Source organism: Pararge aegeria, chromosome Z (genome assembly GCF_905163445.1).
Source record: "Pararge aegeria chromosome Z, ilParAegt1.1, whole genome shotgun sequence".
In the NCBI taxonomy this organism is placed as follows: Eukaryota; Metazoa; Arthropoda; class Insecta; order Lepidoptera; family Nymphalidae; genus Pararge; species Pararge aegeria.
Genome location: NC_053208.1, coordinates 1,103,396 through 1,128,679, shown reverse-complemented (window position 1 = coordinate 1,128,679; position 25,284 = coordinate 1,103,396). Strand labels below are relative to the sequence as shown.

The following is a 25,284-nucleotide window of genomic DNA, read 5'->3' as shown; positions in this document are numbered from 1 at the left end:
TGACTTCCACATAATTATGTGCGTATATACCTAATCGCATGCCAATTTGGCTATTTTACCAGGTTACAAATAAGCGAATGAAATGATTATTATTTTAGAGATATTTCATTCATTTTTTATAGTTCAAAATATCTCTATAAACAGTATTAGATTTGTTATTTATAGAAATTAAGCTTTATTTGCTATACGTAAAAGGCAGGAGAATCTGTATGTGTAATTTATAATTTCTTCAATATTTATACTCAACACATAAAATACAATTTCGCAAAGTATGCTTCTATCCAATATGTGATATTATCATTTGGTAGATACATATTATACGGTCCTTCGGGAGTTCCAGCCCGATATAAGCCAACATAGATTATTTCTAAATAGATCGACGTGATGAACATATAAAACGCTCTAATTAATATCACTCGAGAGACTCAGACATGGTCGCTGTTCCATACCTATCTAGTATAAGCTCTTTAACCATACGTCCAATATATGCAGTAAACGGAAAAGTCATTTGTTTTATATACTTGAGACGATTAGTTTTCTTATTTTGATAAGAACTCATATTTTTTTTATAATATCACCAATAAACTTGAACTTACTATTTTATTTATTTTTTAAATATAAAAAACTACTTTTTGTTACTTAAAATAATAGTGTAGGCTGATGCCTACAACAAAGTCCGCGATAGCATTAAGCTGTACAACTTTTCCATATAACTCTCTATCTCCCATTGTTAAGGGAGCGTTCATAACATCAAACGATTTCGTTCGACCGTTTGTTTATTCTCGGACTTACTTTGTAAATCCGATTATCAACAAAAGGTCTTTTCAGTTTTCATGTTTATAACACAACCTTTAACACTCACAAATAATGTGGCTTTACATAATATTTTTTAAAATCGGTTCAGTAAATCCACAGATTACTGCCGACAGTGCCACAAGTTCACAAACTAACAAACTTTACCTAGTTACAATATTAGTATAGATTATAGATATACATAAATACTTATATAATATACAGATATATACCCTGACTGAAACATTCATCACTGACTGAAATCCAACCCACGGATTTGGATTCAGAAAGCAGGGTCGCTGCCCACTTAGCTACACGTCCCTAAATGAGTCTCCCTACTGTCTCAGGGGGGGTCAAGCTGTCCTGATGCCCTCCTCCTTAGCGTAGTAGCCCTGGCAGTCAGTTGGGGTGGTTGGTAGACGTCTGGGAAGTATACAACGGGTTCCACGGACGTCCAATAAAGCCAACGAGAGGGACATGCCGTGGTGGTTTTTAGTTCGGGTAAACGAGTCCCACATAACCTCTGTCCTACCCAAAAGAACAGAGGTAGCCATAAAGCTTTTCCACCAGGACAAAAAAATTAAAGGGTCACTGCCCACTGTGCCAATCGGCCGTCAAGAAGTAGGAAGTACATTATTAAACTGGTAGCATACCTCTGTTCTTGGCGCCTCTCTCGCTGCGCACCTTCACTGCGCGCACGATGTCTTCCCCGCAGCCTTCGTCTGCTGCGGCCAGTGCCAGCGCCAGCAGCATCAGCCCCCCCATCAGCCACCAGTAGCGGGAGTGCTGCAACAACACACAATTAGCTCAGCGGGTTAGCAAAAACAATAAAACAAACTGGTTAAATTAATAATGTGTTTATTTTAGGTATGTAGGGCTAATATGAGCACTTTTGACACAGATGTAAGTCTGTATGTTCATAGTGAAGAAGCAGATGAAGAACTTAGCAGTTGTTTTATGAAAAATAAGCTTAACTTGCTATATTCCGCTAAAAGCAGGAGAATCTGTATGGTGTTATTTATAAATTCTTCAATCTTTATACTCCAAACAGATCTTCGACAATTTATCCTCTAAACGGAGCATCCTCATTAGATGTTGACTTTACAATGAATAATTGTCCATTGATCACCGCGGTTGATTGCCTCATCTGGTTACAGAAGGGCCGGCTTATTTTTTGCACCAAGGATCAGTCTGGCTGTAAAGCGCGGAAGTTCAGCCAGCATTCTCGGTACCATTCCACGCTGGTATGACCTTTACAGTAATGAAAAAGTGCTCATTAAATATTTTTCACTAACGTCACGTTACAACTTTTCCGACGGTTTATTTTTTACTGTGTTTTGTTCAATATGATGCAAGTTATGAGGAACTGGGATACGTTCTACCTGCCTACAAACACAATGGCCCAGTTGCGTTTACAATTTTTCACGTGCCCTTGGAAACGCTTATATATATTCTACCTAACTACAAACAAAACCATACCGTATAAAGTTATTTCAAAAGTAATACAATTGAAAAAATTTAAATATTTCGAAATTTTACAATAAAAAGCTAAAAGTTTCATAAATACAAGTTGCGTAAAGAACTTTTCACAGGCACGTGGCCTTGCAAACATCTAACCTAAACGGTCGAAGATACCGTATAAAGTTATTTCGAAAGCAATGCAATCGAAAACTTTTAAATATTTCGAAATTTTAACATTAAAAAGCTAAAAAGTTTCATAAATACAAGTGGCGTAAAGACTTTTCACAGGCACGTGGCCTTGGAAACACCTACCCTAACCGTTTGAAGATACCGTATAAAGATATTTCGAAAGTAATACAATTGAAAATTAAGAAATGATTTCTACCTCTTCACATTAAAAAACGTCAAAGTTAAGCATAGTTAAAGAACTCGGTCCTGTTGCGTAAACAATGTTTTAATTGAGGTCGTTAAATGCGAACGGAAATCAAGGAAATGTTGTTTCACCACACGTGAGTTCTAACGTGCGTCAAAAAGTTACGTTTAAGAAACAGTTGTCGTGTGGTGTCGGCATATCAGAATACAGTTGTCACCAAAAAAAAATGTATTTCGTCGTTTTGTGGAGGCAGCCATCTTGAATTTGAAGATTGTCATAGTGCATAGTATTTTAAAATAGAGTTACGTATTTTTATGTAATTATTGCATTGAGGGAGTTGTGCCAAAAAATGTGTATTTACATACTGCCAAATTTGACATCCAAGATGGCCACCGTCTTAAAACTTCTTCAAAAGATGAAGAACTTCCTAAATATGGGTGCAAATGGAAGGGCTTGACTAGCAGAATAATTTACTCTTTAGTCGGTGGTGCTTTTAATTTTTTTTTTCTTTACTTAAGTTGAAAACCACAAAAGTAGTGTTTTTTTTCATTATTTCATCGTCATCATCATCATATCAACCCATTCCAAGCCCACTACAGGGCACTGGTCTCATCCCACAATGAGAATAGGCCGTATAGTTGTCCACCACGCTGGCCCAGTGCGGATTAGTGGGATTCACATGCCTTTGAGATCATTATGGGGAACTCTCAGGTATGCAGGTTTCCTCACAATGTTTTTAATTGCTTAAACAAACAGAACTTAGCGGTGCGTGCTGGGAGTTCAACTAGGCCCCCCAAAAGTGAAGCCGATGTCCTAACAACTGGGCTACCGCTTATATTAACCTGGTCCATTTTAAAACAAAATGGCATATGTCTCAAGTATGCTTATGTATCCACACTTACATCTTAAAAAAGAGAAGTCAGAAGTCAGAACTATTGAGATGAGTATTTGCTAAATGTTCAGTGGTTAAGGTTACAAATTGGAGTTCCTAGCTCCAGGCAACCCTGCATGTAATTTTATATAGTACTTGTAGATTGTAGAGTCGTATCTATCTAATACATTAAGGCCTTCAGTTTGTTATTGCTCCTTTTCCACGCTCTTTTCATCAAAGATGTTATTCTCTTCCTTCTGATGGCAAAAAAGTCATTTAAATGGACTAGACATTGTTAACTAAGAATTGAATCCTGGACAAATTTTAGTGAGCCGACCAGTGTTCCCTACATAGTATACTGCGACGTGTAAATGAAAATCGAAATAATACTTCAGAGGCTAGGTACATTAATACCTGTTTTTATTTATTTATTTAAACTCTTTATTTGTATACCACAACATTTAAAATATAACAAAAACAGAAACATCGAAAGAAGTAGTAATACAAAAGGCGGCCTTATCGCTTAATAGCGATCTCTGCCAGGCAACCTTAGAATTAGGAAAAAAAAGAGGAGAATAGACTGCTGGTGGTACAAATATTAAAATACATACATGCAAATAACTACATGCTAATACATAAACTAGTGTGCACAAATAGATAAAAAGTAAATAATATAATAAATAAATAAATATAAAAATAAACTAATATATATAATAACAACACTTACATAATTAAATACTTTTAACATACAATAAATGAGTAAGTACATATATACATACTATTAAAAGTCGTTAACAATATAATGGGCCTTAACTGCTCTTTTAAATATCGCCAGTGATTTGGATCGTCGTATGCTCAATGGAAATGAACTGTCTCTGAGACTTATCTGTGAAACCGAAACGCTAATAGTTTTTGAGCAAACCATACTTGGATGCAAACCGCTCTGCTTCCGTCTCTTGCAGGACATACTAATTATTGTAAAATTGATGACGTTGAAAAACAGCAACTGATGAGTTTCTACCCGGCTTCTACTCGGAAGAATTTTCCGAACAGACAGGTAGACAACAAACAGACAGACTTGACTTTTAAACAGTACTTATATTAGGCTCACTGCTTTATGGATGCGAGACGTGGAAGAACACAGTGCATTACACACGCGTTATCCAGGTATTTGTAAATCGCTGCCTACGACGTATTTTAAAAATCTTCTGGCCAGATAAGATAACTAATTTGGGTTGTTGTAGACTGTGCCACGAACATCCAATTTGACGGCCGATTGGCGCAGTTTGTAGCGACCCTGCTTTCTGAGTCCAAGGCCGTGGGTTCGATTCCCACAACTGGAAAATGTTTGTGTGATGAGCGTGAATATTTTTCAGTGTCTTGGTGTTTAAACATATATTCTAAGTATTTATGTATATTATTCATAAAAATATTTATCAGTCGTCTTAGTACCCATAACACAAGCTAAGCTTACTTTGGGGCTAGATGACGATGTGTGTATTGTCGTAGTATATTTATTTATTTATTTATATATTAGGCCTACTTGAAATAAATGAATTATGAATTTGAATTCAAAGGTTTACTTCTGACTCTTACACTCTTTCTGAATTACTTAGTACCTAATAGTTGCTCTAAAGCAGAGATGGACGAAGAAATGTTTATCAAGATGTTTTAACTCTTATTTTGGTTTCGTTTCAGTGGGCTGGTCGGCGCGTCCAATAAAGAAAACAAACAATAATGCAATAAAAAGCAATTAACCGTCTGAGTAGCCTGGCAGATGTGATACATCAAAACTTTTTGTACAGAAAATAATATGTATGTAAGGATGGTTTACTATGGGAAATAAATATTAAAAAAAACACATTGAATGAATGAAAGAATACACTTTTGTTGTACAGTACCACAAAAAGTACGGGAAACAATCACAACACAGTGCACAGGGCTAACAATTTGGCAGCCTGATCGCAACAAAGCGATCTCTTTTCAGCCTACTAAAAGCGTAAAAATCTGACCGTGCAAACACATACCAATAAATACATACAAATTCAGATTGTTTTACACAAATAATTCAGGGCTGTAATTATGTAACCAAATGTTTGTAAGTTTAAAGAGGGTCCAAAGGAGTCGGTTACAAACCTACAGTTAAACTTAAAATAATACTTCAGAGTATAGCTAATTATTATTATTATTTAAAACGTAAATAGCTTGTGAGGCGAAGTCATAACCTATTTGGGTGGATTCTGGACAGCCCTTCTACTAACCCCTAGCAACGATATCTTTTATATAATACTAGGCGAAGTTCTTTTGAGTGTTTAGTTTAATATAGCCATGCACTCCACACTAACGTAGCTTTCTATTGGTGCAATAATTTTGAAAATCGGTTAAGTAGATCCTTAGATTACCCCTTATAACGTCACAAACTCACAAACGTCCTCTTTATAATATTAGTAAAGATTATTATCGTCTGTTTCAGAATTATAGCCAGATATTTCAAATAAATTGACAGATAAAAATATGTAGTAGGTACTACATTAAACGATGTTAGTAAGATCCTGTTCAACTTGCGGGAGTGTTTGTTTTTGTCGAACTCTCTCGGCAATTCAGTGTTTATAATTTCTGAATACTTCATGGACAGGAAACATATTTCTCCCACGGTAATATACAAAATTTGATTTACTCCTGTGCGTTTACAACACACCGATATTATTTAAATAATATCCAAATAATGTACGTTTAGTCACAGAATTAAGAACACACAGAAACCGTGTACACGACTAATATCGAAGCATCAAAAACCACTCCACTAATAGTATCTCGAATAAACGGTTAGTCACTTCATACCATTTAGCAGTTATAAGTAGTTATTTCACCTTTAATGTTCAAAACGTTTACCATATAATAAATAAATTAATTATAATTAAAAAAACCGACTTCAACATACGCCCAGGAAAAGCACAAAAATTTGCTTGTTTGGGTTACATTATTGTTGATTTTTTAAGAACAGCTCGACCGATTTCGATAAAAATTAAATGGGACCACCTGGAAAGTATGTCCCTTAAAACAAAAAAGAATTTTTCAAATCGGTTCAGGAGTAATCGGGTAACATACGTAAACAAAAAAGATTCCGACGAATTGAAAACCTCCTCCTTTTTGAAGTCGGTTAAAAATGGAAAAATTAGAATTACTTAGTGAGCTAGCAACATTACGCGGGTGTAAAGAGAGACGGGGCGTTTCCTCTGTTTTTGGACACAATGGACTACTATAATGGCTTAATGAGGATTCTGTTTGTTCTTTATTCTGTGCATACATGTTTAAAATAAAAATATTTGTACTTATTATGCCGAGTTACAAAAAAAATATAGGACACAATAACTAGCTTCGAAAGAAACATTGTAAGTATTATTCAATAGCAGATAAGTAGGCAATAACTGTTATGTTATGCCAAATAAATTACATTAAATATTGATGAATGCAGTCATGCGGTCAGCTGGAAAAAAGTAATGTTTCCAAAATAGGATATGTAGGTATGTTATGTCTGTACTCGATTAGCGGCCTGTAATGTTCATAACCTAATGAAGAAAAGACGAAGTGTCAAGTCTGATTAGAATTTGCGCCTGAGTTGGTTCTATAACTTATAACCAGCTTTAGCTCAGCGTGGTGGGTCTGAACTATATATCTTTCCCTCCTACCAGAGTAGACCAACTGTGAGACATTTATTATCATAGTCAATCAATTCATTATCTTACCAACCTATGTCCACTGCTGGACAAGGTTTGTAGGAAGTTCCAAATACGACTGATTGTGACGCTTGGGTCCATCGGATCCCAGAGACTGTTTGGATCACCACGTCGGGGTTTTACCAACGTTGATTGCGAGGTCGGTACTCCAGCACCTTGGGCCCTAACATCCATCGGTTATCCGGGCTATGTGCCCAGCCCATTACAACTACTCTACGCATGACGTATCGCTACAAGGTAAAAGTTTCCTTGCAATACGAGATCTTAATTCAAAACGAACTACTGTTATAAGTTGCAATGCTCATAACCCGTAACTTCCGGGAAGCAGTGAACTTCGTCCTGATTTGTACAATATCATTTCCTTTAAAGTAAACAGCATGTCAATTGCTTGTTAGTTATAACACTCATGCAGAGGCGGATCCAGGATTATGGTTTGGGAGGGGCTAAACGCAGCCATTATCATGTTAACACTTAAACATAAAAAGCAAACAATTCGCTATTTTATTCGCGTATTTGTAAACTCTTTAATAACTTCTTCGGATTAGGGCTACTAAGTAAACCTCAATGCTAAACTTGGCAGTCGAGCCAATTAACTTCAGTTTGTCGTAGAATGATACGATTTGTTAAGCACAGATAAACGGGTACATACCACGGTAATATTTTGAATTTGTCGATATTTCGACCCAGTTGCACGGATCGGAGTTCCGTCGTGACCACGATCCATGCAACTGGGTCGAAATATCGACAAATTCAAAACTTTATCGTGGTATGTACCCGTTTATCTGTACTTAAGAAATGTTGATTAACCACGAAAATCTTAGTTTAAAATCTTTAGATACGATTTGTATTGAATGTAATGCTCAAAAAGTCAAGTGCAGGTGAAATTTTATGTATTTATTCATTGCGGAAATAAATATTCCTCCTTATTTTAGTTTATTTAGCTTAACATTTACTACTAGGACCGCAAAGGCAATATTTTTTAATTCTTAACTTGTAAAGCGTAGACCCAGATGATTTTGGGGAGGAGAGTGCTTGAGCCCCTTAGCGCCCCCCCTGGATTCGCTACTGTTGACTCATTCTATCATATGTATGGTACCTAGTGCACAAACAGCTGGGCTGTTATCTCGCTGCCACCGGAGTGACCCCGGGCTATTTTAGTGCGGCGCCTTCAGAGATCAACACACCCGTAAAGCAATCTTTTTTCTTTCTTAATATATTTTTAGCTAGAAGTAAACTTAGGTCAGTTTTTTATGTTTGGTCTGTTCAATTATATGACAAGAGCTAATGATTGTTTTGTACAATTTATAAGAATATTATATATTCTCAGTATTAAACTTGAGTTTGGTGGCTGGCGTTGTTCTGCCCACAAACATGAAGCGATGTAAATAGCACGTACTTTAAATAAACAATAAATATAGTACGACAATACACACATCGCGATCTAGTCTAAGTAACCGTAGCTTGTGTTATGGGTACTTAGATAAACGATGAATAATATACCCACAGAAATAAATGTAAACACCCAGACCCTGGAAACATTCTTGTTCATCACACAAATATTGTCCAGTTGTGGGAATAAACCCACGGCCTTGGTATTGGAAAGCAGGGTCGCTGCCCACTGCGCCAATCGGCCGTCAAACCTTAAACCTACCATCTCGCTTAGAAGCAGCCTGGAGTCTGGGAACCCTCACTCCTCGTTCCTCAGGATTAGAGCGGGACTTTTTTCAGAATATAATGTTTGGCGTGTGGTTCAAAGGTGTTTTCTGATAATCGATGGCGGTTTTCATACCAAACTCAGTATAAAATAAAGTTTTATTTAAAAGTAGCGTGCACATAATTTATATTAATATTAATATTTTTATAAATAAAGTAATATTCCTTATATTATATTTATTAATATAGTATATATAAATTATGTTTCAAACTTAATAGATTTCTCTTGCATTATGTCCATGCACGTCTGAAAAAAGCGAAATACAGACAAAAAAAACCCTAACAGGTATGCTCAAGATCAGTTAGATAGGCCTTACGTAAGAGGCCACTAACTGACTGATAGACAAATTAGCATCGACACTAATATGATAAATGCGTTAGTGTCGGTTTGCTCGTAACTTATGTTCGGCTCAACTAGTTGAAATTGAGCACATGCCTACTTGCGCTTGGTCCTTGCAAAAAAGCAATATTTCAGAATTTATTCTCGAAAAAATCGCCGCGGTATATGTACTTATAGATCAATAGTCACCCTTCGTTACCTATGGAGATCACTATGGACAGTGGCGAAGCAAACGGTTTAAAAAGACTGAAACTAACGTGTTCGAAGTTGCGGTCTAAAGATAAATTATAACATACTGCACAGATACTCGGTAAAAGACGAGAATAGTTCGTATATAGAGACCGAAATGTTCCTCCTACCACGAAAGGTTGATTGCTGCATGCAGATATGTCAAACTGTCCGTATTCTGTTTTCATTTTAAGAATTTTTCGGAAAACTTCCTAATATTTCATTCATTACAAACCTTATACTTAAAAAGTAGAACACAACAAAAAAACTCATGTGATCTTCCTTACATTTAAATTTTTATTTAACGTTGGTACCGTGATACTGCACATACATTTGTCGATTTAGGGGCTATTGAAATCGTGTTTAGTAGCCTAGATTTGTTATAGTTTTCAGTTACACGGCATACTTGACAATGCGAGATGGTGATAACAAATAGAACCAGGAAGTGTTTGGAACCCTCGTAGCTTTAAGGTAACGAATGTAGTTAGTTATCGCCATCATCTCACTATCATTTAACAACACATTTTTTTTATGTAACGTGAGCATTAACCAAGAAATTTGACTTAACAATACAACTACGAACAAACATATAATTATTAGGATTATCTTAAAGAATGATTTGGGGGGAAAACACTGATAGAGTAAAAGATGATACATTACAATTAGTATACAAAGTTTTAACAAAGTAAAAATTTTAAATATGCCGTGGACTCTGGAGGTGTAGGTAACGCTAAGGTACGCTAAATCGTATGGCGATAAGGTTTTCAGAGTAGGGTGGCAACTAGCATCAGTGTACAAAGGGCCCGAGGGACACTTACAAGTGGATCGACGGTGACATAAAAGGTTTCGTAATTAGGTAACTAGGAGACATAAAGTTTCAGGTGACTCAATGCTTCACACTATATAAAGTGTCTGTGTGGAAGTACAATACATAAAAACCGGTCAAATGCGTGTCGGGACTCGCTCAGTGTAATTCCGTAATGTGGTTCCGCAAAGATACATTTTTCAATCAATTTAAACGTAACCATTGTTAACAATTGGTACATTGGAAATAAGTACAAAATATTTAAAGTGTATTTTATAAGTTGGTCAAATATACGTCTAAGTGCACTAAGTTGTTCCAGTGTGCTTTAATTTTTATATCGTTAAAATAGATTAATACCGCGGTTGATTGCCTCATCTGGTGCCAGAAGAGATGTCTCATTTTTTGCGCAAAGAATCAGCCTGGCTGTTCAACCAGGAAATGCAGCCAGCATTTTTGGCATCATTTCAAGCGGGCATGAAGCTTTCCAGTAATCAGTTAAATTATAAGATTTATTGGAAAATTATCAAAAAGAAAATCTAAACTTAAAAAATGATTAAAACTATAATGGCTATCCAAAAATAAAAATTAAACTAAATTAGAAAAATGGCTTTAACACACCTGCAATATTTTTGAAAGATACATCTAACACCGCTCTAAGAGAAAAAAAATTTAGGTGAGATATTCGTACTTAAAAAAATAAGGATTTAACTGTACTAGGAGGTATATGCGGCGGACGATAAACTGACGGACGTGGCGAAACTATAAAGGTTCCTTCTTGATCGCGGAACCCTATAAAAATAGCTGTGATAAATATATCGACGTTGACGATGCAGAAAACACTGTGTCGCTCCTGATTTAGAAGAGAGAGAATAAATAAAAAAATAAAAGAGATGAAGAATGTAAGAAAATAATGCTAAGTATAAGAGAAGAGAGAGCCTAGCGAATAGATAGATTGCTTGAGGCAAGAGAAAATTGTGGTACCGTACCAAAACATATGGAAAAGATCATTCAAATAAAGCAGGAATATATATATATACACTACTACTACATTGGGAATTTTAAAATATTTTATCAGTAGGTAAGTATAAAACGCAGCGTTGGTCTGCCCCCAACGAGGTGGACAGATGACATCAAACGAGTCGCTGGGAGCCGCTGGAAACGAGCGGCCCAGGATCTTTGATTTTGGATCTCCCTACAAAAAACCCATGTACAGCATTGGACTTCAATCGGTTGAAGCGATGATGAAGTATGTAACGTTTAATTAAAAACGTCGAACTTATTTTCATTTTGTAGATAGCTTGTGGCTTAAAGTAACCACGCTGGTGATGCTTTTAATAAATGATGACGTGTTATTTTACCTGTAGAAAAAGAACAAAGCTGTGAAGAACAGAGCAACACATAAAAAATGTACCTATTTAAACACTTGGTGTGTCTGAGCACTATCGGTAAATATGTAGAATTAAGCTTATTCATGTTTAAACGTGTAATGGAATAGATAGAACAGGAAAGGTGGAAACCTATTTTGAGCTAAGTCTCTTTTGCTTTGAACCTCGCCTCTTCGATTTACGGCTCTCCCGCTAAAAGCGTCCGTACTTACCTTTTCACTGAAGCTTTTACCATACCGACTATATTATGCTTTTAGTTAAATAACAAGTTTGGAATACCTACTCAAGTTTAATACTACTTAATATTGATGTTTTATATTACTAGCGAGTGCCGGCGACTTTGCCTGTGTGGATTAAGGTTTTTAAAAAATCCTCTAAGATTTGTCGGGCTAAAAGTACTCTATATACATGATGCCAGCGACTTCAAATCGAATTCTTATTTGGATGTATTACAACATAAAATATGGTAGGTACTAAACACTTAAACCTAACCTAACTTTAAAAATTATAAAAAAGCAATGTGTCATCTCTTGTTTCAAATGAGTCTCATTGTAATATGGACCTTTGGAAAAGTAGATCGTAACTGCAACGTTTCCTACTAGATTAGCGTCATCTAGTCGCTATAAGACTGATGTGAAAGGCATATACTAATTTCGGTATCGATGGTTGGAGAGCCGTAGCTTAATTTGATAAAGCGCTCAGGCCGCGATTGCCAGAGAGTCGCAGGTTCAAATCCTGTCGGTTCCGAAAAAAATTTATATGCATTTTCAATTTATAAAACTAAACACTCATATACTGATGTTATCATTTTATGTTTCACGCATAGTCGTTCACATTGAGGTCCAAATATTGAGGTAAATTAATAAGCATAATATTTAGTATAATGCCAGTAAAGTAATTAGGTATAGATATCTAGTCAAATATTTTTGTGCACTAAAAATTCCTTGACTGAATGACATGAATTTTGTAAGAGCCTTCTTTAAAGCTGGTTTGAATCTTCTCAGAGGCAAGAACTGTTTATTTTGTCGTACCAGGTTGAAAATCTTAATGCACATTGCATAACAGCTTTTAAAATAGGTACCGGTTATTGATGCGTTATAAAAGATCAATCTTTCCGAATTTCTAACATTTCTAGAGAGTTTGTCGATAGCTTTTTCCAATAAGTGTAATACATTTAACAAAAACTGCCAATTTAAATATGGAATACATGCATGGCAAAGTTAATACCTCAAATCCAGTGAAATTTTCCGGGATAATCCAAGACCTGGATTGAGCACTAATAGAAGGGAGAAGGGTACTAAATTTAATGTATGAAATGCAAGAGTCTTCCTGAACAGTTAAGTTTGTCACTGTATAACCTCACATCTTATTTTATTCCACTACAAGGTAGTCCTTGACTGCAAACTCACCTGGTGATATGAAATGGTGCAGTCTAAGATAGTACCAGGCTAACCTGTTAGGGGTAAGGCAGTTATTTGAATTCCATACCCCTACTCAGTGTCTACGCGGCTTTAAACCGCTAAATCACTTGGTAGCACGTCTTTGTTGATACAGTGGTAACTAGCTAAGGCCGAAGCCTCCTGTCAGACCAGACCCGACCAGAGAACCCGGGTCCTCTCACGTTACGTCTTTACTCTTTCTCGACTACAAATTTTACCACTGCGTCAGGGAGTTCGTCAAACGCTAGAGTAAAAATCAAAAGTTTGTTGCCAAAACCATAAAACTTTATGAATGCAATCTCTGAGTCCCTCAACAACCACTTCTCAAAGTTGCCAGAACAATAAATGTACAAAAGCGCGGATTCTGTTCTCAGTGTAAGTCACTTTTGAGACAGGAAATCAATTATTAACATTTGACTTTGAGTTAAATTAATAGAAAATACACCACTCCTTACCCAGTTGCAAAGTAGATCTTAAGTACGCGACCATTTGCGAATGTTTAAATGAAAGAAATCACTTGGTGATGTGTTATGATATTGTCATACCCGAACTGCTGGTGGCACTACAGACAGACTTTTCAAAAAATGCTTTTAGAGTAAGTCTTCTTCAAATAAATGTATTTGGAATTTGGTTTTTTTGTATACAAAATATTTGTAATAGTACAAGAAATACGAACCGCATGCATCTCGCGAGTAACTCGCAGCCCTGCACTTGGCATGACTTCTTGTTTGGAATAAGCTAAAATACAAAATACAGTGTTGTGTTTTGGAGCCTTCTTAAAAATGGTTGATGTCTGGGTTTCAAATAAAAAAAATATTTAGTGAATTAAAAAAGAATAAACAAGCTTTATTTTATGATAACATTTTTCGAGATACAAAATAGTTGGACGTGGCCCCAGAATCATACTTTGCTGGTCATTCTCCTTTATAATTCAATACATTATAATTCCTTAAACATTTGGAGTTTCAAACTCATTAAATAATAGCAGTGAGAAAAAAAGAGAAAATTACTGCCATTTATATTTATATGAAGGTTTTCTACTTACATAATAGCTTAATTAGGCATCCGTTTTTTGTAGGTAATACCTAAAATTCTTTAAACGATGGTGAAGGCCAATGGCAGAAAAGCATCGTTTGATTTTCTTCTAAACGCGCCACCTTTTTATTTACCAACTAAAATATGTTATTTGTTTAAAATACTAGTTTTGTATCACACTAACTATATAATATATTAGCAATTATTTATGTTAATTTTAATTTCTCATTAAATGGAACTGTTTTTTATGAGAATAAAAGTCTTTAAATCTAAACCGCATAAAATCCGTAGGAGCGTAGGAGTGAACGTAAAACAGACATACGCAGAAAGCGACTGTGTTTCATATGAGTCCTATTTCATCTTCGCAAAAGGATGAACGTAGGTTACAAGATAACTGCACCCCTGACCCATTTCCGGAGAACAAAGAGCCGCGAGTCAAGCTTGCTCCGCGGGTGAAAACAAGAGCGAACACGAGCACTCGTCGCATGTGAAACGGCCTTTATACTCGCCTATGGAACCGTATTATTGATAAACAGCAAACATTGATACAGTAATTGAACAAGATACAAAGGTTAATGTAGCGAAAGTCCAAAACAATAACAAAGAGTTCGGCTCATCTTTAAATAGTGCAATGACCATTGTTCAGTACGTGTTAAAATTGTTATATTGCAGTTGGTGACATCAACCCCAGGTATTTTTTAAATGTTTTAGGTAGATATAAATTAGCTATTATGTTATAATCATTTATATTTGTGAAAACATGTAATTGGCGATACTGTGCTGCTTTATTTGTTCTTCTATCTTCTGTTTTAGGTGCAAGTTTCCTTATCCAATAAAATTAAACAATCGTAGTTATTTGATCGTCCGGGTCGTAAAAGACAAGCTTGTGGCATCCCTTGAGAATAGATATATTGTAGTCGGAATAAAAAAAAGATGTAAGACTTTTCAGCCACTAGTGGGTTGGGCGTTTCTCTCAAACTAGTAATACTGAACGTATAACTGTTTTTAGAGGGGTATCGTATAGTATCTACGTTACGCACGAACTACTTGCTGCCGAGGGCAATGCGCATGCACTAATTCTGGAGGACTTGAAGGCTCTTGTAAGAGCAGTGAGAGCGATGTACGACACTATGCTAGAGTAGGACACAATGGGAACTTCCCCTACCCTACTTATCGGAAGGAATATTACCACGTCTAATTTGGAATACCCACGCGTGGCATATAAAAGAACGATGCGAAAAAGAGACGGAGGGAAACATGAATATTTAAAATAAACACATTTATTGTAATACACGTTTAAAACAAGCTTGTGAGTAATAACTTATAAGTAGTTCTAGTATCTTGAAACAAAGGTCTCAAAATGAATTTCTTTGCCTGGTTAGTATTTAAATTTTATAGAATACAGACAGAAATGCTGTTGCTAAAATAAGTAAATGAAATAGGTGCTTGTAGCTTATTATATCGTTGGTTCATATTTCCAATTAGTAAAGCTTTTAGATAAGTAATACCTTATAACTTTCTATTTACTTTTCTTGGTTCAAATCATGACTGTGTCCTTGCCCCGTACTGTAGGTCTTGTTTTTTGTATATCCACGGCGTTCAAACAAAAAAGAGCCCGGAGATGCGACAAAAAAAGCTCGTAAATATGTGTACATATGGCGTGGACGGCGCTCTCCAGCGGGAGGGAAAGAGACGGGGAGAAATTGCATAGGAAACGTTTACTGGGAACCGATATAGCAGGGCGTCATTCCTGCCAGCGGACTGTTGACGAGTTTTAACTTTTTATGCGACTGCAGCATTGCCGAAGGGAGGTTAGGATTTTATCCATTTTTATCACTGTTTTTGGACAATAGTTCTGACAAAGGCGACTGGGCTTTGTCAGAACTTTTATCAGCAACTAAATATTTCGAATTTAATTAAAAACCGTTTCAAACTAAAACGTGACCTGAATGCTACGCGTTGCAATTTTCCATTCCCATTTTTTTTTTGCTAAATAAAGTTGCTTCGATGAAATTAAACATAACCGAGATAAAACATTGTGTTTTTCATTTTAATAAATGTCTGAGAAAAACTTACTGCAAGTTTGGATTAGTGGGAATATAGTGTTTTATTTCTGACGAGAAAATTTTCTTTAGAAGAATATAATAGAATATCAAAATACAAGTTGTAAAGCTGTAAATAATAGGAAATTTGGTAAATGTGTATTGCCATACTTTCAAAGTCTAAGCTAATCTAATCATGCAAAGAAAACAAATATACAGGAAAAAAATAATCGAATGAATTGTATAGTAAAATCAGTATTAACATAGGTATTAATTCAATGGTAATTTTGCTGTAAAAATCATTAACAGTATAAAAGTTCTTATAAATAAACCTTTTTAATTTTTTTAATTCAGGAATAAATTGTATCATTGAAAATACTTTTATGTTAGTAGGCAATTTATTAAAAATTGTAATGCACGTAACAATGTTAATCTTTGTTTAGTATATCAGTTAGGTATATGGTCAACTCCTTAGAGTACCTTATGATATCTCGTTTAAGCTGTGAAGAACTTCACAGATTTTTCAATACTAGATTTTATTTTAACCTCATTTTGGAAAACTCTCATTGGAAATAACTAAGGATGAGCCAGATATCTATGTGATCAAATAAAATTTGCAATTCGAAATGGAAATAGCGCTTCCAGTGACTTGCGCCAGCGCATCTTGCTTGACTATTTGGATTAAACTGCATGTTTACTCTGCTAACATATGGAAATACGTTGTTTATTAAATGATAGTGTTTTATTTTTATACTGCAAGTTATACCCATTACTGCTATATCAAAGGTGGTAAGGTTTAATGCTGCCTAAGGTGATAGCTCGGGATAGGTCTGGATGGAAAAAAGTTCGGCCCTTTGCACCACCAGGCGGTGGCGTGCATAGAGGGTATGCACAGGGTATGGAGATTATACACTATTAAGGAAATCTCCAGTACCAGTTATAAATACTCAAGGGCTATAATGCTAATCCTTAAGTTTTTATTCCTCTTAGTGGAGATTTTCTTCATTTTATATCATCTGCATACCCTGTGCATACCCTCTATGCACGCCACTGCCACCAGGTTACGACTCAAAGAAGAAGAAGAAGAAGAAGAAGATGCAAGAGGGCCCCTGTTAGGTGTTCCTACCTATAGCAGTTTATCCCACACCGCTTCGGTTTCAACGCGCCATCGTTGGAACGCTAAATCGCTCGGCGACACGGTCGAAGCGTCTAACAGCAGACCAGAATCAATAATTTATAAACTTCCAGGTGGATACTTCCGGGGATTGAACCCTTAGTTATAACCCAAAATGTAGACAACAGTGCCAGAGAGGTTATTGAAAAATCCAAAATACATTTATTTCGAGTAGGCTTACTTATAAGCACTTGTGAAACGACAGGTCTGTCTAAAGCATACTCAAAAACAGTGCCTACCCTAACAAAGTGTACAAAGGCGATGGATTTTCCTTTTTTTGCCATCTTTCTCTATCCACTGTTTAGGCCAGGCGCCTCTACCAAAGAGATTATTTACTGAACGGTTTACCCAAAGAGGTGGGTAGACATCAAGCGAGTTGCTGGGAGCCGCTGCAAACAAGCCACCCAGGACCGTGGATTTTGAAACCGCCTACAGAAGACCTATTTCCAGTTGGTGTTAATCGGTTGAAATTATATTGATGATGTAGGTATACAGTTTAACGCAAGTATTAGGTATAATGAAATAAATCACTACAAAGACCTATTTCCACCAGTGGGCGTTAATCGGTTGAAATTGTATTGAAGATGTATATACAGTTTATCGCACGTAAGAAATCAGGAGGTCCCGTTATTTACAGCGGTACGTGTGGTCACACCCAAGAGGGATATATTTAAAGATTGTCAACACGCTGAGTTTAGGAATTACTGCATCGCGGGCTCACTGCTCCCGGCGTGTCGTACCTACCTAGCTAGGGATATAGCTACGCTGAGTACCTACTGCACTAGTAGCACCCGCTGCTTGTACGTGTCGAGATCCTTTAAATGCAACAGTTTAACGGAGTTTTCAGCAATAGATTATTTAAATTATTTATATGCATCAAATAAGCATATTAAAGTAAAGAAACGCAAATAAATAGAAAGATGTGATATCGTAAACATATTGCTAACGCTTACGAGTTAGATAAAATGTATCTAACACAGAATAGTATCAAACTTGCCCCTCACGAAACCGGGCGGTCCGCTAGTTAATTATAATATTTGACTAGGTTTTCATATGGAATTATGAAAAACATAATCTTTATAGCTTTATTATATGCATGTAACAGAACATTTTTTTCCAGCATTTTCTAAGTACAATGATTTGTTATTGCTGAACAAATGATGAGTTTCTGGTAAAAGTTATAAAGATATACTTTCAAAAGAAATGTTAACAGTAAGAGTTCACTGACTAATCATCCAAGCGATTAGGGTAAGAAGATAAATATTTCCTGGAGACTGAAAATGTGGACGATTTTTTTCGCATTAATTTAATTTCTGTAAATAGGATATAAATCTACATCAACATAGAACGATTATTTATTTATCTGAATATCAATTGACACAAGAACTTAGTAATATAAGAAAGTAAAAAATATACAATAAATTAAAAAGTTTGATATTGATTTCAATACTCCCTCATTTTAAAGTGGAAGTTAAGCTGGGCACCTATTTATGGAAGGCACTTATTTGGAAATTACAAAAATAGATGTTTATTTATGGTATTTTCCGGCAACTGTTCGTTTTGAGTTAGTTTTGAATCAAGAATAACAACTTTGAATTCCCCAGAGAACTGTTCATTTTCATCATCAACAGTCTATAACAGTCCACCGTTGGACTAAACCCGCGCGAAGACAAGGGGTGGTGACTACTGTATTCTGACATGCTGTCACCACACTTATAACTGTTTATTATTTCGGGCTAATAAGTAATCTGTCTATTTTCCTAATTTTATCAAAATCTGTTTAGTCGTTTAAGCGTGAAAGGTGTGAAATGTACTTTTGAATTTATAATATAACTTGATCAATCGTATATACGAAAACATTTAGTTTTTATATTGATCATAAAATTTAAAAAAACTTAGATAAATATTCTACACACAAAAGCAAAATATAAAAGTGCCTCTATCTAGCATAACTTCAGAGATCAACAGATCAATTAAATGTGAACATAACAAGTTTCTTTCTTTCTTTTTTATTTGTTCTGTGGATGTGGAATCCAAATGAAAACCATGTTTTCTGTTACAGAAGCTGGTAAATAATTTATTTATTTTCATTCTCGAAATTCAAGATCACCATTCCGCACTAGCTTCCCTTGAATGAGCAACCAAGATATAAAGCGTGTTTTATATATCAACAAATTGTATTTTAGTTTATTTTATTGTTCAAATTAAGGACTTATGATGAGGATTGCGAGTTCGCAAGTAAATATCTACTTTATCTTTATCTTTATCTCACTACCGTGTAGTTCTCATGTCATGTACGCATCAAAAGAGCCGCCTATGGGCCTACTTGAATAAAGATATTTTTGACTTTGACTTTATCAAACAGTGGGACATCGACTATTCGAGTGTCGAAGTGTCGATAAACCTTATTTCGATAACAGAGGTGAATCGAACCTCCGACCGCCTATTCCTACATAAACAACGCTGCTTCATGTAGGGAAGTCGACGAATCGACATTTTATTAAACTACTAAGGTCTCATAATAAAAGAGCTGTTATGAAATAATTTGAAACGTAGCTAGGAACCTAATGAAAATCCCACGCTGAACAAGGTAGCTAAGTTAATGAGTGTTTTAATATGATGCTGATAAGACAGATATAACTTTATTATTTTGTGACGTAATAGCCCAGTTATTACCTACTCAATGCGTGTAGGATGTATACGGTACGCCTACACACAAAGAAGAGATTTCCTATTTTCTCTATCAAACATAAATCATCAACATTCTAATTATTTATTTACCGAGATGCTTCACTTTTATGATTTATAAATTGAAATATCATTTGTGTCTCAAAAAATAATATCTACAAATTATTAAATAAAAATCATTTTATATCAAATTAAAATATGAAATATGTATTCGACTTTCCAAAAAAAACTTAAAAGAAAGCATATCAACAACATTGATCTTTACTCGAAAAATATTATCTTTTGTTTGTGTACAACCGAAATGACCCTGCGTTAATTTAGTATGTGAATATATAAGAACATTTAGTTATCAAAGAAAGCTATATTGTTTATTAAATCCGAAATAAGTAGTAATAGGGACGCGCAAAGCCAACATTTAAAGCCAACATTGGTCACACAAGGTTAACACAAAGATAAGATATATATATATATATATATATATGTATACATATAAGTGAAGTTATATGAAATAGCAGTGCACGTCTATTCTAAAGTCCTTAAATTAAAAAGGTGTGCTTAAAACTAAAGAAAATAAAATAAGCTTATTCCGAATGTCCCTACCAGCTTTTTTCGAACTCAAACATAACATAGCTCCAAACTAAAATATAAGTTCGCCCTATATGTTAGACTTAGTTAAAATCTTACCTCCATAATGGTCGGCAGATGTGTAGCTCTGGAACGGACGAGAAGCGTGCAGCCGCGGGACTGGGTGAACCGCGAATGCCGCACCGCTCTGGGACGCTCCCCGGTCCCCTATTGATCTGTCTACCCAGTACAGCAGCCGGGACTCTCGGTCCTTCCTGCACGCATCGCATACCCCACCCTCTAAAGTCGCTGCCACACCGACCCGACCGATGCGATGTCATCGAGATTACAAGAGGTAATGCTCGACAATTACTACAGAATAGGTTAAAAAAAATCTAGAGTCCATAGGGCATAGGAGTAGTCTTTCTTTTTTTTTATAAGATTCTGAATTCAAAATTCAGTTATTTCAAGTAGGTATAGTAATATAAGCACCTTTGCAACGTCAAGTATGTCTGTTTGTAGTGACTGTACCACCGGTTCGGAAGGCAAATTCTACCGAAGAGAAGCCGGCTAGATCATTTTAGAATTTAACAGTAACTCATCTTTTGTGAGGCTTGTAGCGGTATCCAAATTACTAAACTAGATGGCGCCACAAAGATTTATTGAAGATGAATGGTCGGTCTTCGGTCCCCGAGCACGAACACCAGCTCGGAGGAAGATCTTCCTATTGTTTCGGTAGAGCGTATCACCATATCTCCCGTACAGGCTTGCATCCAAGCAGAAATTCATCAATAGTAAAGTAACCTCGGCCCATTATATTGTCAACGACTATTAATATGTACTCGTATATTGTAATTACTTTCACGTTAATATCTATTGTGTGTTAAAGTATTTAAATATTTTTGTGTTATTAATATATATTTTCGTTTATTTTTATATTTATTAATATTATTATTTTATGTATTAGTAAGTAATCATACGCAGGTTGTATTTTAAAAATTTGCACCACCAGCAGTCTATTCTCCTCTTCTTTTTTCCTGTAACTTAAGTATCATCGATTTTTGTACGCTTAGGTCTTCTAAACTTCGCAACGGATTTTAATGCAGTTTTCAGCAATAGATTTATTTTAATTATTCAATAGAAAGGTTTATATAATATCATAATAGAGAAAATCCTAAGAACTTCTAAGATTTATAATGAGTTAATGAATTATTGCACACCACAAAAGTACATTCATAAAAAAGAAAAGTATAGCAAAAAAACGTATACAATGTGATGACGTAGTAAATATATTTTTATACAAACCTTTTGAGGTACATTACATTAATTTACTACGGAATGGTATTTATATGATTGACTCCAATTTGGCACACATTAGTATCTACATTATACCCAAGCGAAGCAGGGGCAGGTCACAAGTGAATGAATAATTTATAGGATGCATGGTCAATACTCTTCGAATAAACGTTTTTGTAGTCAAAGGTATCCTGAATTTTGCAGTGGCTATCAATTATCTAAAATCACAATTATTTAAACGTTACCCGTTTCATTAGAAATACTTACTTTCTGTCATGGATTTATTTCGTTAAATCAAGTAGGTTCCTTAGTATATAGTATTTTTTCGCCAGGTCGAATGACCGGAACTTTGATTGACATCGCTGCTGAAACGCGCGTCATTCGCAGGGTTTTTCTTATCCCACCGATTTATTTTACTATTATGAAAGTTATTGATATTATGTGCTTCTTTTTAAGAGCTGGAAACATAACATGAAACTTTGTTTATTGTATCTTCTTATCTAGAGATAATTATCTCGTGGCGCGTAGCTTAGGCCTACGGGATAATTAACGATGTAGGGGCCTATGAAAGTTGTGGTTTTTAGATGTATTTGGCTCCGAGAACCCAACTATGAAACGGCTTGGCTTGGTTGAACTAAATAAACCAACAAAAACAATCATACGATTATAATATAGAAACACGTAGTTTTTTTTTGGCCTTATAATATTTGCTTATCTTCACAGTATTTTTTGTATTTTTTGTTTTATGTCATTTTTGTCATACGGGTATTTGGCCTGAATTAAAAGCATTTATTATTATTATCGAGATTTACTCTCTCGCCGGTGTACAAAATAAATACATACAGTGAGCCAAAACAACATTAATACACTTACGAGATTAATACACTTACACATACATTACATAAATACATATTTGCTCCGGGCGGAGGATTACACCCTGGCACTGGACATCAGCCGGTCAGGGCGTCAGGCTAAGAAATCGGCGGACTATCCTAGCCGAGTCCAGCAACACAACTATCTGCATCGTGGCTGCCAGTGAGCTGCCACGGAACCCCAGTTGCCTTAGATGGGGTGCTAGGCTAACTGGGATTAAACCATTCGCAGATATAACTTGGTTGGTTGGTTTCAGTGGACTCCACGTGCCACATGGCAGTATCCTCATTAGCTAGATCAAGATATTTACGTTTTTTCTCGGTCTCAGCTTACACGAGGTTCTTTCTCGTCATACGGAATCGTGATGACCGCCCAAAACCCCCTAGACTGTGCCCTAATATTATTATAATACGAGGTCTACTAATTATGCTAAACGTAATTTGGTTGAGGATAAGAATGTGTGGTTGGGGTTTTAAGCAGCAGCTAGGCAAGATTTATTACATTTTCCGGAGATGGGGTTTTCTTTTGCGATGTTGCGATGAAGTTGTTACAGTTATTGGCCATCGACGTCAACAACTGAAGATACCTACTTCTAATGCATAGCTAACGTATTCGTAGTCCGTTCCCAAATAAATTAAGGAAAAGTTTACCTTAACTCAGATTCACTTTAGAGTTTTTATTTGCAAAACTATTTCAGAAAACGGAAACATTTCTATATAAGTTTTGAAACTTCAAACTATATTAAATTCTTCTTCTAGCTTATTTTCGTAAAAAAAAAAACTGTATTTTTTAGGTACAAGTAGTTACTTTATCACATGCGCAGATTAAATGATCAACTTTATTTCGGATAACGATCCCAATGATCATTTCCGTAAAACTAATTCTTGGATCTGACCGAAGGTACCTTGGTTCTTTTTAATTCGTCAAATCTATCTCTATTACTCTCTCTTTCTTTTTCTCTTTTGAATGGTCATCATCATCATAAACACATTAGCGGCCCACTAAACCACGGGTCTCCTCTCAGAATGAGAAGGGCTTAGGTCGCATTCCACCACGCTGGCCAAGTGAGGATTGGTGGACTTCAGAACATTATGGAGAGCTTTCAGGCATGCAGGTTTCCTCCTGACGAATTCCTTCACCGTTAAAGCAAGTTATATTTTAATTTCTTAAAACGCACATAACTTAGAAAAATTTGGGGTGCGTACTGGGATTCCAAGTCAGCGCCCCGAAAGTGAAGTCGAAATAGATTTTCATTTCAGTACAATTTTAAGTACTCACTAGTCCATCTTGGGTTTTTTTGTATATCAGTGGACTCCATTCTAGACTTCTTCACGTTTGTTCTGGCACGTTCTTAGAAATACTTACTGTCTTTTAATGGATTAACTAATTTTTATAACCAACGAGACGTTATCACGTCTGGAGGTTTTAATTCAAAGAGTGGCCGGAGATTTATCGATGTTAGATCAAAAAACGCATTCAACAACCGCAACAAATTTTATTTTTACCATTATTATAAAACCGGGCGTAAATGGAAGTCCAATATAAAATATCACCTTTCCCTGTAGTTACATGTAAAATCATTGCTTTTACTTCTGTTCTGTTCACATTTCTTTTATTAAATAATAAATAAACAAAATAAACATCTATAACTTCACACAAATCCTTTGATTGTTGAAAATGAAAATCCCTACAGTGGATTCACAGATTAACACGAAAAAACGTTATCTACGTAGCTATCACAGTCACAAAGCTGGCAAAAGCTGTCTAAACCGCTATCCATACAAATTCCAAATAAATTCCTCTCAGATTATATTTTTAACCATACCAAACTAAAATAGCAAGTCAAATTACCAGACGAAATCCATGAGATGTCTCTCGATAAGTTCAAAGTTTATATAAAACGTAAGCTTATAGAAAAATCCTATTATAATATATAGGATTACATGTATGATAAAAAAGCTTGGGTATGAATTGCTTTCAACATTAACTCGACGGTGGCTGAACTGGCTAAGTTTGTTGTGGACTCTTCTTAGACCAGGGCGGGTTTCGAACCCTCCTAGCTTTAGTTTTAAGTTAACGAATGCAGTTATCACCATCATTCACATTAGTGTTACATGTTAAATGTATGATCGCTTTATAAGTGCCTGTGATAAGGTCTAGATGAATTAAAAATTTAATTTGAATTTTATTTCACGTTCTTTGTATATTAAAATTAAAATACACATATTGCTTGAATACCACTAGAACCACAATTTATGTACAAGGATATATATACCATAAATGCAATGCGACACCAAAAAAAAATTCTGTTGAGCTATAGTGGATTTTGTTTGCGAGATTTTAATAGCAGACGATTTTAATATGGATTTATTCGTTTTAATCTCGTGTTGCAATAATATTTTGGTCAGGCCTCCACCCAGGCGGAACATGGCGGATTATCGCACTCCTGATATTATCAAGTACCTACA

The 25,284-nt window shown here is 35.6% G+C and overlaps 1 protein-coding gene across 2 annotated transcripts in view; it reads right to left on the bottom strand.

Annotated features, from left to right (window-relative positions):
- LOC120636637 overlaps nucleotides 1-20,886 on the bottom strand; it is a 31,335-nt gene extending 10,449 nt beyond the window's left edge. For both annotated transcript variants that reach the window (XM_039908197.1, XM_039908196.1), the window contains exons 1-2: nucleotides 20,768-20,886; nucleotides 1,446-1,578 (exon numbers count right to left, since the gene is read on the bottom strand). In XM_039908197.1, the coding sequence (XP_039764131.1) occupies nucleotides 1,446-1,578; nucleotides 20,768-20,773 (139 nt within the window). In that variant the 5' untranslated portion in view covers nucleotides 20,774-20,886. The remainder of the gene's footprint in view (nucleotides 1-1,445; nucleotides 1,579-20,767) is intronic.
- Nucleotides 20,887-25,284: the final 4,398 nt, after the last annotated feature.